At 41.5% G+C, this 17,759-nt stretch overlaps 1 protein-coding gene across 9 annotated transcripts in view; it reads right to left on the minus strand.

Moving 5' to 3' along the window:
* Positions 1–17,759, minus strand: part of DOCK3 (dedicator of cytokinesis 3) — a 192,402-nt gene that overhangs the window by 98,057 nt on the left and 76,586 nt on the right. For all 9 annotated transcript variants that reach the window (XM_042885449.1, XM_042885453.1, XM_042885452.1 and 6 more), the window contains exons 9-10: positions 17,550–17,704; positions 2,770–2,851 (exon numbers count right to left, since the gene is read on the minus strand). In XM_042885449.1, coding sequence (XP_042741383.1) covers positions 2,770–2,851; positions 17,550–17,704 — 237 coding nt within the window. The remainder of the gene's footprint in view (positions 1–2,769; positions 2,852–17,549; positions 17,705–17,759) is intronic.

Genomic DNA, 17,759 nt, shown 5'->3' on the forward strand with positions numbered 1-17,759 from the left:
AGGGAGATGGATGAACAACTCGATACAACAGCAGGAAAAGACAGAAATACCTTGAATTACCTAAGGTACTGGGGATTCTTCTCTCTGGAAGGGATGAGAGTGTTAGAAAGACATTGGGAGCCAAGGAATTTGATTAGGAAATCAATGAATTGATTTAAATACAAGAGTACGATAACACTAGGAACAAAACAGCACTGAAATCATAGCACTACCTTACTTTGGAAGCATCCAGAAGACCCCAAGTTCCTTTTAAGTAATGAACACTGACTGCAAGATTACCTTGGGTGTCAAATGGTAAAAGAAGCATAGAAAGCAATGCTCCAGGAAATCCCAATGAGGTTTACAGAACACAGCAGCAATGTCCTATACTGGAAGATTTTCCCTCTGATAAGCCAATACACAGCCACAGTGACAGACAGTCTGTCTTGTCTTTTCCCAAACTGTATTCATTCTAAAATCAGTAATCAGAACAATGGTTGACCAGGGCAGGTAGTGAGAATGCACTGAGCACAGAAGAGGCCGAGAAATGTTCACAGCAGCAGGGAGCTGGGACACTGGGGCTCCTGGGTTATTGAGAGAGACATTTCCTGGAGGAGGACCGTAGGCTGAGACAGCCCAAGAGGCTCTGGGAAAGGCTGAAGCCAGAGCTGGGAGAGAAGCATGACATCAGAATATGATGGACAGGTGAACGTTCTGAATTCCCTCTGATTAATGCTCAGGCATTTTGAAACTTCCTGTACAAGAGAAGACTGGGCTTTTAGTTATGATCAAAGAAAACTTAGCTTTTGAGCAGAAAGGCATTCGGGGATGCTTCTTCAAAGTCTCTGACTCAACAGCCCTGAGTTACGGATGTGCTCAGCAGGTCCCAGCCAACACAGAGCCAGCATTATGAGCACAGAGCACATCCTGCCTGACCCTGCACTTCACAACATGAATCAGTGTTCTTATTGAAAATATGTAAACAAAGCTTATAGGAGAAAGGTGCCTCACAACAAACTCAAAATGGTACTGTGCTGGCCACCCCGTATCTGTTTTGGTAACTGTCAGAATTGGGAAATAAAACTCTGTTGTAGGACAGAAATCTTCAGAGGCAATTCCAGACTGCATCTATTTAGTGCCAGTGCTTGCTCCTAGAAGGCACAGAGCTATGAAAGCTACCCCGTACCACTGATGCATTGTCCATAATTTTATTCTGGCTCCTATGTAGAGGAAGTGATGCATGCAGAACTTCCTTACTGTTATGAACTGCAGCTATGCAGCTAGAGTCTGCACGAGTAGACTAGAATGCTGTGCCTGGATTTCTACAGAACGGTAACTGTCTGTTTACAGGAGACGGAAAGAGAATTTCAGCACATCGAGATCGAAGCGCAGCAAATAAAAAGTTAGTCTGAAAATTATTCTCTGTTGCTACTACATACCTCAGCCAATGCTTTGAATGGACTGATGAAATAGCATTGGGCATTTTTTTGCACAGGTAATTTTCCCAATTATCCTAGTTCCTGTGACCAGACAACAGTGACAGGCAACACGTCTAAGCACCTCTGAGAATGGACACTGAAAGAACCTCAGTATTTTCATATAGTTTAAGTAACAAGGTTGCTTGGGAGTGATCTCTGAGTACCTGTACTTGAGTACAGAGTGGCAATAATTGCAGCTGGCCTCCTTAATAGGTTGGCCTCATTTGTGACATGCAACAAGTCTCTTCTGGAACTGTTATGCCCCTGGGCCACGTTGTATTACTGGTATTCTCTCTGCGCTTTTGAAACCATGCAAAGACTGTTCTGCAGGACAGCAGAGCAACACTTTCACAGTTTGAAACATGAAAGCTGTAGCGTGACTAAGTAGGGTGGCCTCAGTGTAGATGGTAAAGTTTGATGGTGAAAAGCTTTAACGATGCTGAAATGCCATTAGGTGCCAAAACTGATACAAACCAGTCAATGTTGCCTTTTGGGAATGACCCTTAGAGCAATTACTAATCCTGAACTCAAGCTTTCTGAGTTATCCATGGAGGAGTACTAAAGCTTGCTTTCCCTGTCTTTCTCTTAGAACAGAAACACATTAGTTTTCAAGTTCAGGACAATGGTGCCAAAATTAAGACACTGTTACCTTTGTTAACATTGAATCAGCCAACAGCAGTTCACTTATCATGCCCAAACCCATACTAATACTGACGTTAGCATCACTGCTAGTGCTATTTTTTAAAGGTTCACATCTTTTCTGTCCAGATGGAGGCAGAATTGAACACCCTTCTCTTCCTGGCTAGATCTAGACCATTCAGTAAGAGCACAAATTTGGGTATCTTTGTGAAGGATAAAAAGGGATGGTACTGAAAACCACATCTATTTCAGTGTTCCACACTGTCTGACCCTAGAGGATTTAATTGCCAGGACAACAGTTCATACCAAAGTTGTCTTCCATCTTTTTTTTTCACTGGAAACAAAAATGCTTTTCCCAAATTGCTTCTAGCATGTGTGTGAACTCAAGGTGAATCACGATGGAAAGCGTTTATCACACCGAAGATGTGAAATTCATGACTGCAATTCGAACACAGTTACAAGGCAGCATTCCAGAATATTTGGTTAGCTGTAAAAATAATTTAGAAGCATTTCTCTTTTTTTTTTCTGTTAACATTTAATTGTAACGGTAACAAAACTTAGAAACAGCATCCACTTCTACTTAATATATGGGAAAGAAAGAGCCATGCTCTCCCTCTCAGCACATCTATAATCACACTACTGTAAGGGAAGAAGAAAAGGAACAGATACATACTGTGAAAAGCGCACACATTCGATCTATCTTCTCTGGATTCCTGGGGCCTCCGTTCTTATTTAACCTCACCATAAATCTCTCACTACAAAGCAAACAGTATTAAAAAAAATAAATGAGTTTCACATACACACTTTAGCATAAAAATACAGCCAGATATATTTTTAATAAAGGATGCAGGAGGCTTTGTTTTTTTTGTTTTTTTTTTTTTTAACTCCTAAAGCATATGAAACAACAGTCATTAATAAAGATAAAATTACATGAAATACCACAGAGAACTTACAAGTCAATACTGTGATATGGAAACACAATGCATGTCAATGATACGATGACATTAAAACAATGTGAATATATATGAAGCATGGGATTTGTACATGTTACAAGTACTTCAGGCGAGGGTAGGGCACACTTGCTGAAGCATGTACTGCTTTTGGTACAGAAAAGCTCATTAAAATCCAATCAATAGTAGAAGTAATATCTATTGGACAATCTCTACCCACACAGTATTTTTAGAAGAAATACGTTAAATCAAACACATAGTGATGCAATTGACTGAAACTGTTCATCAAATTACATGACTTCTACCAGCAAAAAAGTGACTGCAGAATACATAGTCCTTGCTACTGATGGTAGGACATGGACAAAGATACTGTTTTTTAGCAGAACAGAGAATTTACATATACAAATAAATCAGATGAGCAGTTATTCACTAATGTACAACAAAGTATCAACTAGGTATTTTTTTTCTACAGGTTCATAGAAATAAAGCATGAGCACAGCACATCACAAAGACTTCTAATTACTTTTTCATCATAACACAGATCCTTTTGGCCATAGGCTCTATGCTCTAGCAGCCTTTATTGGACTGAACACATTTTCCAGCATAGCTGGCCTGAAGAAGCACGGAGCACAAACGATGTTCTTTGGCAGCTTGCTCCAAAGTTATTTTTCCCAACTGTCAAAATGCATGGGTTATCACCAACATGGAAACATCTGGTTTCAGTGTTCAGCTACTGATTTGTGTTAACTTTTCTTTTGTAAAGATCCCTCTGTAAAAGGCATCTTCTCACAGGGCACTGATATCAGTCACTGGTTACACTGTGTGATCAAACATCTCTCTAGAAGCACATAAACAACTTATCACTGTTAAGAAACTCATTTGAAAGCGGTGGGATAACTTCACAGAACTTATCCAGGGTATTATTTTTCAGCACAGATTCACAAACATTTCTAGCAGTGTGCAACACACTCATACTGGTACCACCTATGTCATGAGCCTGATGCATCTGAATTCCAAACCAATCCCAGCTCTGCAATTCAAGCCTCACATATTAGCCTTTTTTTACCACAGCATTATACTGTGAGTTCATTTGGAATAAAGTGAATAAATGCTGACATTTTTTCAAGTTGCTGCTTCTGCAGAAACGGTGCCTAACGCTTTAGGCATGGCTCACATATCTTGCTTGCCATTTTTGCTTGTTTATGTACTTCCCTTGCTAAGAAATCCAGACCATGCTCTGTCTGCTCCCCTAATCTCTATGAATTCCACGACTTCTTCCAACAAGAATTTCAATTCATTTGCTGTAGATGCTTATAAACTCTGAGGTTGCTAAAATACCCTGAAGAAACCCATAAGACAGATATTTGATGATTCCTCACCACCAATGACCTTCAGAGACATCATTTAGTAAGTTAATGTTTTAACAAATGCTTTAGTGACACAGTAAATCTAACATTTTAATAAATTTTGTGATGTGTTAAGTGCAGTACACTATTACATTTTTACATCTTTGGTACATTACGGTAACAGCTGCATTACAGTAACAATATTATGCCTTCATATTTACCTCTAGCTACTGAGCACATAATCACAAAGAATGAAATCAGAATTTTCAAAGTGAGACCTGTTTCCAAGAAAAACACCTTAATTATAATAACACACACCAATATGGGTGTTGTCTTTGCAGCACCTGCAGTTCCTGGCATCCAGCTCTGCTTGATGCGATGGATTTCAAGAAAGCAGAGGACAGAATAGTCATGCCCACTGACAAATGGGGGAAATACAACAGGAGGGCACACTTAATGCTGACAATTTCTAAATGGGAACCAGGCTTTATGTCACTAAAATATGAAGTCAGTTTAAGAGAAGTTAAATCATAGCCTTTCTCTTTCCAATCTGCTGCAACAAGTGTTAGTATTTCCAACGGTCTGAAAACCAAAGCTCAAGGAGACTTTAATTTCAACTAATTCACTTAGTTTTCATCTTTGAGTAGGTTTAATTGTACTTCCTTTCACCTAGAAATTTTGGGAGGCAGCATATGTTTCTTTTCTGCCATAACTACAATTAGTACAGCATATACCCTTCATAAAGAAAAGTGCAATTCCTTACAAAACAACAATCACGATTTTCAGAGCTCCAAAAGTTACTGTGATAAAATAAACATTGCTCCTCTTTAAACCCGAACTTGAAACAGCACCTGACTGCAGTTTACATATTAAATCCAAATCTGCCACATTCTACTAGGTCAGAGAGCAATTACTATGCCCCATGCATGTTAACCGTGTCCCACTTTTAAGGATTAGAGCACAAAACGCATCAGTGTTAAACAAACAAGATCTCTGGCAAACTGCTCTGTCACTGCTGCTGCTAGGAATGTAATCCAGCCCTCAGCCTGGGGCGCAGCAGAATGCAAAGCCTATGCAGGCAGCAGGAAGAAGGCAGACAACAATCAGCCTACCAGTGAATGGAGCAACAGGAATCACATCTGCAGGGAAAACGTGCTCACAGGTGGAGATGTTTGTCCAACATTGAAGTATCAATCAAGGCTGGCTCACTCAGATTTGACTGCAAAGCCCTGGAAGTTATTATCCCCTACGTGTGCCTTGGGGAGGCCACGCCTGGAATGCAGTCACTTCACTGTGGTGGTCACAGCAGCACTCTTTTCTTATTTGAAAGTGTGGCTGAAGTTTGGAAGGGAAACCAAAGCACTAGCAGAGCACCGAGCTCTTCTGTGAGACGAAGAATTAATAATGGAAAGGGAAAATGGAAATTTGATGAAGTAGCCATGACTAAGAGTACCTTCAAATTCTAGGATGAAAACACTGAAAATTCATACTACTGTTCCACATTACATAGCAAAAAATGCTGATTCCCAAATAAAGTTAATATGAGCTTAAGTCAAAACCAGATAAATTGTAACAGTAACTCTCCATATCGAAGGTCCACCTTATCCTAGCACTCAGTGATGTTCAGTAGCGGACAGCTAGGGAAAGAACAGAAGAATAAGGTAAACAAGTTTGAGAATCACAGCAGCATCTCTAACAGCTCTGGATAAAGTGAGCCCAGGAAAGTGTTCAGGTTGTTATGCTTAAAAGATCCGAGAAACCATTTAAAGAGTTACTATGCAGACAATGAAGGTCAATTTTTACCTACACATCAAAAAATGCACACGCGTACATTCTATACCATCACTTAAGAACTCATTAAACTGAAATTATTTGAGAAATAACAATGTAAATGCTCTTTTAGTTTCACTGATCTCAATAATGAAAATGCTCATATTTTACATCTCCAGCCAGTTCATATTTTTGAACTTTCAACAAAGGTTTTCTTTGAAAAAAATAATTCAGCACTAGCAACCATTTCATTTTCCTACCTGAAGTTGAAAACAACATTGTAAGCTCAGAACCCTGTGCGTGCTGCCCCTCTGACAAGGCAGAGTGAGGGACTGAGGGACTCCCATGTCTGGGAGCTGAGATGGTCTGGTTTTCACAGAATCGTCATCTATTTATGCCTGATTCATTACCAGAAGTTGTATTGCTTGGCCTGCTTTCAAAACATTGAAAGGTATACTCTGGAGGCTCATTTGATAATCTATTGCAAAGTTTTTCTCTACTAACAAATGGAAATGTTTCAGATTTCCCTTTTTCTTCTTACAGCCACAGAGAATAGTTGGGTTGCTGTCCCCATATGCTAGTGCTTTTCAGCAAATGAAGCTGACTGCCATTCTTTCCACCCAATCATCTATCATCCCCTCATTCCAGCACTACCCAGTAACAACCTTTAAATTCCTTCTTTTAATTCCCAGTACTCCCCAGAGCCCTTCTGATCTCTCATCACTGAATGACTAAGGGGACTTTGAGGCAAACAGCACTTGAACTCTGTGGAACACGAGGATGTATCATACTGGGAGGAGATCCCACTGCAAGACAAGACAAGACAAGCAGAAAGACAGCAGTGCTAACAAGCAATCTTAAAAACCTAATCTAGTTCAAGAGCCATTTCTCCTAACCTGCATTTTTGTTTTTCAGCTCCAGGATTTCTCTCATCTTTGATACTCCTGTTTAGGAACAGCTTTTGGAAACCAGTCAAAATATCCCACAAAGGTCTCCCTATTGCTGATAACAATGTGAGTACATCCTGGCAAACCTTTCACAACATGACATTGTTGACTCGTTTTCCCCGTTAGTCCCCGTTTCACTGCTGCAAATTTATTTCTATATAGAAAGAAACCAGGAATAATCACTCTGTTTCCAACTCATCTGAAGACCCACCACCTTCAGCTTCAATTCCTTCTTTAGGTAAAGGAAGGGCACACACATTTAAGGTCAAGAAACCTAGCAGGAATTCAATCAATGTATTTCTTATTTTAAGACCTACTTCCTTTGAAGGAGTTCCATCTCCCGGCTGTCTATTCCTCAAGGTTATTCTCTGCACAGAAAGTATGCATGGACATTAAACATTAAAGTTTGGTCAGATCAAAACATCAAATCTGGGTAAAGTGCATATTGAAATAATTGCTCATCTTTGTACACATAACGCGTTATTTTTACCATAAATACAGCTGCACTAATTTCTTGATGAAAACAAACAAATACTACTCTCTCTTAGCAGAAAACCGCAAGCAAATCACAAGGAAAATGAAAAAAACTACAGTATCTGTCCAGTAAGTGGTGGATTCAGGTATGGAGAGGTTGTGAGCATTTGATGCAATCTGCCAAATAAACCTCTTCCTTCAGCTATTCTGAAAACACACCAAACCAGTTCTTTCCTGCATAAAATCAGAAGTAAGAGATGCACCAAAACACAGAAAAGCATTAATATTTTTCCTTATTGAGTTCAGACCTCAGAAAAGCTGCACCAGTTGCAGCATCTTAAACAAAAGCTTATTTGTTCCTCTCGTTTCTACGTGTGACAAGCAACCTCCAATTACTTTAACTGCAAGATCTCCTCCTCTGTTAACTCACATCATGGTGAAACCACCACTTGTGTAGCAACAACTCAAGTTTTACAATCGCCAGCATGATTAGCAATTGCTAAAGCTATTCAAATACAAGAAACATTGCTCTGATAAGCAGAATCAATTAGCTTCTTGTTCTTTAACTTGAAAGAAAAAAAAAATGAAAGAAGTACAGTGTCTCACTTCTTGGCTTCCTTTAACTGTATGAAAAGCAGGACCATACTGAACTGACATCTGTTTCTGCAAAAAGGAAGGAAGCAATCAGTGGCTTGGGACATTACACGTTCAGCATGAAGGAAGGAGCAAACAGGGACAAAATTTACTGCAGGGTGAGCAAGAGTAGCATTATGCCCATAGGGACCGTCTGGTGTTTAATGTTTTTGTTTGTGAGTTTTTGTTGATTTTTTTCTTCTGCACAATGTGCAAAGATGACAACAAAAGGCCTAGCAGAGAACTCCAAACGGATTAGTAAGCTCCCTGTAGCAGCTCACTGGCAGGCTGAATTAGCATGTGGTTACAAGGCAAAAATCCCGACCACGTATCCCTGTATGAATGTGAGTACAGCATTAATAGATGCAGAGTGACCAGACAGTAACAGCCACCTCTTTTCCTCGTATTTATTCCGACAGTTTAAACAATGGTTAAGAGCATGAGACTTAATTTCTCACAAAAATCACTGAATCGTAGAATCACAGAATGATCTGGGTTGAAAAGGAGCACAGTGCTCATCCAGTTCCAACCCCCTGCTGTGTGCAGGTCACCAACCAGCAGACCAGGCTGCCCAGAGCCACATCCAGCCTGGCCTTGTGTGCCTGCAGGGATGGGGCATCCACAGCCTCCTTGGGCAACCTGTTCCATTAATATCTTCTACTCTCATCTTCTAGTGAAATTTAATATGCCTGACAATAAAAAAATAAAATAAATGAGTTGGGAAATAAATATCATCAGTATTTTAAGATGTTATATAAAAGCATAATCATTTCTGTTCCAGATAAAAACTTGAAAATCAATTTTGTGCACTGCAAGCCCAAGTTAATGGCTAGATACCAATACAAATTATTTTGATAAAATGTTAATAGTAGCTCAGCTCACAGCACAGTGTTGCAGTTCAAGTACAAAGATCTCAGGATGAGCACTTTGCTTACTACGATAACAGAAAGCTTGCCAACACTTGCCTTCAAATGCTGCTGTTGTGCTATGCACACCATACTTCGGGCAGTTTAATTCACCAGTGCAATGAAATGCTGAGTTCTTTCCGTCACTGTGTGTACAAGCTCTCCAAGGACAATATGTTGACCAAGTGAATGGAACTGTATTAGGAACTGCTGTTATATATAGAAAACGGAAGGGTGGGGAATAAAAAATTGAGCAACATTCTCCAAACTGTACAGTTTGCATGTGCCAACACGTGCAGGAACTAACTTGGGAAACGCTTCTCTGCATTGGAGAGCAGAGCAGAAATTACCCAACACTTCAATGCAGCAGCATTGGCTGTTTTTCGTCAGGAAAGTCATTCGACTGAGCTGCCTGTATGGTGGCAGAGAGAAAACCATGGTTGCATTGCCCTGGCTTCCTGTTGGTGCTGCAATCTAGTTAACAATAGCATTGTGGGGCTTCTCTCATCTCTCCATGAAACCTTTCATTCAATTTTCTACGTTCCTCAAAATCTAATCATGTTTGTAAACACAAACACATAACTACAAGGTAATCAAAGTGGGTTGCGGAGAAAGTATGTGCACACACTGACATCTCAGTCATCCCCTCCTGTCAGAAATACAGCCCTTTCTTTTTCTCAAAATGATTTAAGCAACAAGAGTATTTCCCATGAAGAAAAAGTGTTCATGACACCTAGAAAGCATATGAAGAAAGGGGAAAGTAACACTATAATTGAGAAAAACGTAATTTTGCTTTCTCATAGGAGTTTGTTAAGTATTTTAAAAATGACTTCAAGGTACAATGACAAGAATTTCTAACATAAAGCACCCTATTCATGGAAATATTTCCTATTGTACATATACATGCTGCTATTGCATTTTAAAAGGCAGAACTCTTGATATGATTAAGCAATTTGTTTCCTGTTCATTTAGGAATACTCACCATAAACAGCTTTTCACATTTATTTTCTTTAACTAACATGTTAAAGTTCCAAAATAGCTAATTTTTGCTCATCTCTTCAGGGAAAAAAAAAAAAAAAAAAAAAAACTATGTCCTTACAGCTGCTCTGATGCTGACCTAGTAAAGAAATCTCCCACTGTGTCACAGGAGGAGTCTCCAGGTCTCAGTTTAAGTGTGAGTGCAAGTCAAAGCACATGTACAGAAAGGCACCTGCGTCTCCCCACGAACACAGCTGCCACAAATAATGTAAGCCAGAAGCACATACAATAACCTGTGGCAAAGCAGCATGTGAGTGAGTGATCCAGTGTCGATAGGGGTCAGTCTTGAAACTCAAGATAGAAAGATCACCTCTGCTGAACTTGGCAAATTGTCTGCACAATGATTCATGGACTATTTAAAAATCCTCCTTTTCAAGCAAGTTCTGATGGGTTTCTTCCTTTTCTTTTTCTTTCTTTCTTTTTTCTTTTTTGTCATCAGCTGCCTTCTCCAGATGACCTGCCATAACCCTGCTTACAAAAACAAGTGAAGTACACGGCCTTGGTTTGTGGAGTGTATTTTATAAAGACATCTTAGAGAAAAGAACACCAAATTTGTGGGGGAAATGAATCAGACTCTGAAAAAACAGCTCCAAGCAACACAGTTTGCTTCCCAGCAAATTCAGGCTTAATGCTCATGAATTATTAAGTTATTTCCTTGGCTAGAAGCCAAGGGGGAAGATGATAGAGCTTACAGTAAGACTGTAACTGCAAAGAGTCTTTTCTGTTTCCATGGAAACAGAAATTAGTTAAAATAACTACCTGCCATTTCGCTCACCATACTCAAGGAAAAACGACCCGATGTTACAAAGGTTATTAAAGCTAGCAAGAGAAATGTAGCTAAGTACCAATTACAGTCTCCATGGTCACCCATGCCTCTGCCACACCAAACATCTAATGCTGCATTAAGGCTCATTTTGTTACTTACACCATGGAAAGCAGATATTTGTGCTCCTGAAAGGAATCCTCTCCATTAGCTACAAAAAAAAGACCAAAACCCAACAACCACCCATGTCTAAAAAAAAAGAGACGTTAGTCATATGGTGTGATTCCTTGGCCCCTGCTGGTAATATTGATTGTGACTGAAGACAGGCAGGCCAGACCCACCTGCCAGTCCGTAGGTATGAAATGCTTGAGCAGAACTGCAGGGAAGAGTTCTCAATCTGGACTACAAGTATTTTAGACAGTATTCTAATAGAGCCTATAACCTGGGAAAAACTAACAGAGCAGGTTTGGAGGTCTAATTCGGAGATAGCTCATTTCACTCTTGCACACAGCAATACCATGACAGAGGCAAAGACCTGCTTGTTAACAACATGCACTCTACTACCTCAGACAGCAAAAGCTTTCCAAGCGCTACGTGCTCATGGTAGGCTTTTGTTCTTCCTGAACATTAAAAGGGAAAAAAACTTTAAAAAAAAAAAAAAAAACCCAAAAACAAAACTAAAAACAAAGCAGATTCAGTTCTGTTAAAAAAACAGATCACCCTTGAAGAAAAACCTGCATCCCTGCAGACTGCTATGTGATATTGCCAACCTGAAAGGATTTCTACGGGAATAGTGACAGTGCTGAGGAGAGATTACACGTGACTGATTTTAGTAAAACATTCCCTTTTAAGATGGATTCGTATTAGAAATGTTATAGGGCAGAATGTATCTCTCTAACAAAACCAGTTACCTCCTTACAGCTCTCATAGACAAATATGCAGACAACAACAGTTTCTTTAAAATAACCAGTATTAACAAGAAAAGTGATAAATGGGGAAATCAAGTAAACGCAAGGACTAAAACGCAGCACAGATCTGGTTCACTGTGCATTGCAGTCAGTGGAAGCAGGTAAACAGAAAACTCTGCCTTCCAGACTTTGCCATGCAACACAGCTGTCAAAATGGATCCCATCATAACATAAACTCTGTGCCAGGCAATATTGTATTTACCTCACACCAAGGCAAGGACTTCCTTCAGGCATTTGGAAGAAAAACCACAAGGAGTAAAAGCAGCAATCAGATACACCTGTTGAGAGTTTTCCTCTCTGTGTGCTAAGTGGGAAAATGCTGCTTGCTTTGGGCGATTTCAGCCAGCCAGATGTCTGCTAGCAGAGCGGCACGGCGGGTGGCAGACAGTCCGGGAGATGCCTGGAGTCAGTTGAGGACAACTTCCTGGTCCAGTTAACAGATGGACCAACCCGAGCTGAAGCCTTACTGGACTTGGTGTTCATCAATGCAGACGAGGGAATCAGAGTGGTTGAAATAGGAGGTGGCCTGCAGTGCCTGTGCCTTGGTGGAGTTTGTGACCTGGACGAATGCACGCTTGGCAAGATGGAGTCAGGACCCTGAGCTTCAGGAGAGCAAACTTGTGTCTGCTCAAGGAACTGCTGAGTGGGATCCCCTGGGAAAGTGTTCTTAAGGGCATGGGCACAGAGCAGAGTTGGCAGCTCCTCAGGGCGCCCGTCAGAGAGCCCAACGGCTCTGCACCCCCCAGCAGAAGCAGTCGAGCAGGGGAGGCAGGCGGCTGACATGGCTGTGCAAGGACGTGCAGCTTACACTGAGGGAAAAGAGGGAAACGCACAGAAAGTGTAAGTAGGGATGTGTAGCCTGGGACGAATGCAGGGCTGTTGTGCGTGTGTGCAGAGATAGGATTAGGAAAGCCAAGGCGCAGAAGGAGCTGAACTCAGGGAGGGATGTGAAAGATAACAAGGAGGGGTTCTACAGGAACATGGGCAGGAGGAGACAGGCCAAGGAGAGCGTTCCCCTCTGGTGAAAGGGAATGGGTTCATTATGAGTCATTGGTAGGGCTGTAACACCTGCATCATTTCAAATGTCTTTTGTGTGTGTGTGTGTCTCAAATGAACTCTCAAAACTTAGGTGATACTTTAGAAAGCTCTGCCTAATGACCCAGTGTCACTTTGAATATTCAGATTTGTACTCTCACCATTTGGTTTGTGTATGGGAACTGCTGAGTCACGGCCTGAACCTCTGATCGATCACCGGAAGCGAGCCATGAGTCAGCCAGAGGAGCACAGGTGAAGGCAATTCACCTGCGCTGCCGGAAGGGGTCGAGCCTGGCTGCACCTCTCCTAGACCTATTTAAGAGCTGGCTACCAGTGGGGAAGGATCTCATCTGGAGATCCCCTCTTCTGGTGTTTTCTGTAGTTAAGCCTAGCATACGGGCAAGCCTTCCATTTACTCTCTCTTATTATCTTAGTCTACTTTGCCTAACTCTCTTGTTCTTTTTGCGATTATACCATCTTAATATCCATTGATTATATAGTTTGCAAGAGCTAAAAACGCCATTAATAGGCTTCAGAAATAGCTGGGGTGGTGACAAGGAAAATAGCCTGGGTTACTGTTCTTGCAGCTGCCACAGGCTTCCCCTGCTCCAGGTGACAGTGACTGATAGTCACATTGCACTGCCAGTACCTGTCTGTGTTAGGCTCAGTATTAGACACAACATGCCTCAGCTGCTCTTGCAAATTGGCTTCATGTGCCTGTACGCAAAATGCATTCTCCCATCAACAGAAGACCACACAACTTCAGTTCAAATAGAATGTATCAACTGTTATTAACTTATATGAAGTGCAAATATAACATATTCTTAATAATATAATAATCTTAATACTCATGCATAATCTTAATAGTCTATTCAAATATAACATAACTCTTGTTAACTTATACAAAGTTCAAATACCTATCTATCTCTATGTAAGCAAATTTCCCCTAATCAGCAGCTCCTTAGAAACTGCACCAACAATGAGCTGCTCAAAGATTTCCCTTCCAGCTGCTCAGTTCTGCAGGTGACTCAGTGGCAGCTTCTGTTGGCTGGAAGAGTCCCAACAACCGCAGCAACTCCTCTTGTTTTGCCACTGGATTCAGCCTGCCACCGGATTGCAACAGGAGGTCTTCCATTCCTGGCTTTCATTTTCTCTTCCTCATTCGCCTTGCTCCTATATGCAGCCTTGGACGTTTTGTAGGCGGTTGTAAAAGAAGGTCGTCATCTTTCGAGCTCAGTTTTCTCTTTCGCATCAGCCTCACGGTCTCATCCAGCCTCTGACGTTTCCTTGGAGGTGAAAGAAGGACGTCATCAGCTGGGCTTAATTTTCTCTTTCGCCTTAGCCTCACAGTCTCATCCAGCCTCTGACGTTTTGCAGGAGGCTCCCAGTTCAGATGGGACTTTGGTGCTTTTCTCTTGGTGGGGAGCTGAAGCACAGGCATCCTTCCCGTCTACCGGCACAACTCCCAACGGCCAGCAGGCCTGAACCGTTACTGCATGTGTTGTGTTCCAAGAACCCATGGCAACGGGCGGCGTGGTCTTCTGACATCATCACCTGCTGACTGTGACCGTTCAGCACTTCTCAGAGCATCCCACCACCTGCTCCTCCACTCCAAACTCCAACAGCTTCTCTAGGAGGAGCCAATGGCTGACAGTGCTGCAAGTGCCCCTCAGGAGCAGGTAGACATAGCTGGGCACTGCTCTCTCCTGAGCCAGCAACCATTCTCCAGCGTGGCTCTCAGCCAGCTCTCTCCACAGTCTGGTGGGAACCTCATCATCAGAGCCCACAGCCTTCTCTCTGTCCTCTGTCTCAACTGGTCCCTGACACTGTGGTTGGAGTTTACTTGCCAAGGTTTTGCTGCAGGACTGTCCTCTGCGAGAAGCGGTAGCTTAGGCAGAGGCAGTGCCGAAGAAAAGCAAAACGTGTGCCACGATACCTTCACACCCAGAGAGCACCACGTAACTACAGGCTGCACGAAACACAGCCTTCAAAATGGTGCCTAACAGCACCACAGCAGCACCTGGACCGAGCACAGGGCTGTAAATACTGCAGCGCTTTCATGTGGACAGGCACAGAACAAAACACTGAAAAGAAATCCAAAGCAGCAATATTCCTCTCATCTCCACTGCAGAAACTAGCATTAGAAATGCACAAGTAGTCTTCTCTTCTTTGCTTGAAACTGCAGGAATCCTTGCATGTCCCAATGAAGCAACTTGGAAAGTTCCCCTTTGCAGCATTAACGCAAGGAATCCTTGATTGCAACCATAAGGAGACCCACATTCCCAGCACATGGGAAATTTCCCACCAAACTTCCCTTGAGATACAAAGGATACAGCTCTGCGTGTATGTGGATTCATGTGAGAAAGTTCCTAGGCATTCTGTCAACCATTTCAAACACTTTACAAAAAGGAAATAAATCAGTGACAGCACACTTCATGCCATACCTTTCCTCTTCCTATTGGTAGCAGAACACTGGCCCTTTCCTTCCTTGTTCCCTGCTCCAGGTCCTAACAGCTGTGCAACAACTGGGAAAAGCAAACAAAAGTGGCTCCCAGTATGTGTACAGTACACTTCAGAGAGCATCAGATTTTTCACACCAGTTAGGGCTGTTGAGCTAATAACCAGAACGATGGCTACTGCTGTGGGTGCGTATTTCCCTGATGTGGAAATACTTTCATGTTTGCTTATTGGATGCCCTTTTTAAGTTCAACTTGAGCAGAACCAAGGACCCATAACCTCCTTGCCACCACAGATCACCACAGCACAGAAGGGAGAAAATTCAGCTACTGATAACAAACAGTGAATTGTTGAACTTTCTGTTCAGTTAATCCAAGAGTTCACATGAGAAACTCACCATAACCACTGCAGGAAAGTCCATCTGGCCCTTTCATTGTGAAGCACCATGCAGAAGTTCTGCTTAGTTACCACCTAAATGCACTATTTCCTGAGGCACTTAGAAAAAGAGACTTCATCTTCTAAAGCAGACCTAAACACACCGCTCTAAACTTAAAGCAGAGCGTTTCTTTTCCGCTTTCAAGTTTCTTTCCCAAAACATACCTTAATCTCATTACAACTTCTTCCTTCCCCTCTTAAGGGACATAAAACAAAGTACAAAGCAGCTTGCTTTCATTACAGCAGATGCATAAGACAAGTGTTAAGCAGTAACTATTTGCACATTCAAGCATTATTCTATACATCTAAAACCCGCTGAGCCACACATTGTCACTCTTATTTTTTCTTCTTTTCAATCACTGGAAAGAAGCCTTCTCAAGGCCTTTCCACTCCACGTTAACACACTATGCAAAGTCCAGCCCAAGACAAGTACTCTGTAGAAGCATTTTCTGAGGCCTTCCACAGTCACAGCTGCAGTTTGTCAGTTTCTCTTTCCTGCAGCTTTCCTCAGCTCAATAATTTTACTGCTTTGTGGTATTAAGTAATTGTGACTTGTTTTCTTTCCCATTTTTTTTCTTCCCTCCGTTGCATTTCCATCTGTTGAATTAATTTCTTGTTAATTCTCTCACAGAGAAATCATAGACATGTGCTCACAACCAGTACAAGCATTTCTCTGGCAGAGATGGTGGACGTGATGTAGTATCACGGTAGACATTCTTGCCACATTCTGCAAAATAAATCTTACGTTGCCAAATCAAGCGGTGCAGACACATTCCTAAGATGCATCAAGTCATTACAGCTTTCTAACATATCACAGTTTTTTTGAGTGGAATTTAGTTTGAAAAGGTACCAAGCCTTTACCAATCTACTCTGAGCTCCCCCTGGACAGCACGGTGTTCTTCCAGAGAAAGGAAAGAAGGTTTGGGGACTCTTCCCTCAGTTCAGAGGGAAATATTTGCTGAAATATGTAGGACAGTTTCCATCACAGTATCAGAAGTGGTGTCAGCTGTCAGGACGTGCTTCAATCAAAGTCCACAAAAAACCCAGAGATGCTGTACTTTAGATCCAACCACGCTATCCCTACTTCATTTCCAAGACATGCTGCATATACTGCAATACTATTCTATACAGTCTGATATTTTCAAAACACACACTTTTGACAGAAAAATGCAGAACATTTCATGTTTGCTGACATCAGTATCAGCTACATCAACATTGAGCAGCAGTTACCCAGCCTAGACACAAGGATGAACTGAAACATGCCAGTTGATACTGCTAGTAAAGGAGTGATGAAAACAAGATCTATTCTAACATGCCTGTAAAGCAAGGAGTGGATGAAAGCTTGAGAGTCCAATTCAGCACCAAAATATATAGCAGTCCTCTTCTGGAGTCATACAGCATGACACTCCAATTATTGATAGCTCTTAACAGCCCTAAGAAAACAGTTACTAAAACATTTAAGACCTTCACTAACGCACAGAGACCAGGTGAGAAGCCTAAACACAATTCAACCATTCTGTGCCTGTAATACTTCGGTTATTTACAAGAACCAAATTTCATAAATAATGTTTAGTGTTACTGAATTCTTGGATGCCTTATAGAACTACCAATTCACAATTTATCAGCGTTCTTTCAGTTTTGTCTCAATGGCAGTTCATATGCTTTCCTCCACGGACACATGCTTTCCTCACATGTTTTTCAGAGAACGTTTTAGTTATGTATTAATTCCTACCTGATCTGCTTGCCTTCTCGAACATCATATAAAGAAAAAAAGACATCAGTGTCTTCTCCAATTGTATTGTAGGTGAAACTCTTCAGACTGAGGAAGAAGTGATGAGGCACTGGCATACGGCAAGCGTCTCCGTGACGCTGGCGAATTGTATCCACCTGATTAAACAATGGAAGCCATTTGTCACAAATAAAAGACATACGACTGACATAT

This window comes from Lagopus leucura, unplaced genomic scaffold, assembly GCF_019238085.1.
Source record: "Lagopus leucura isolate 7727_CA_CO unplaced genomic scaffold, USGS_WTPT01 Super-Scaffold_100050, whole genome shotgun sequence".
NCBI classification, from domain to species: Eukaryota; Metazoa; Chordata; class Aves; order Galliformes; family Phasianidae; genus Lagopus; species Lagopus leucura.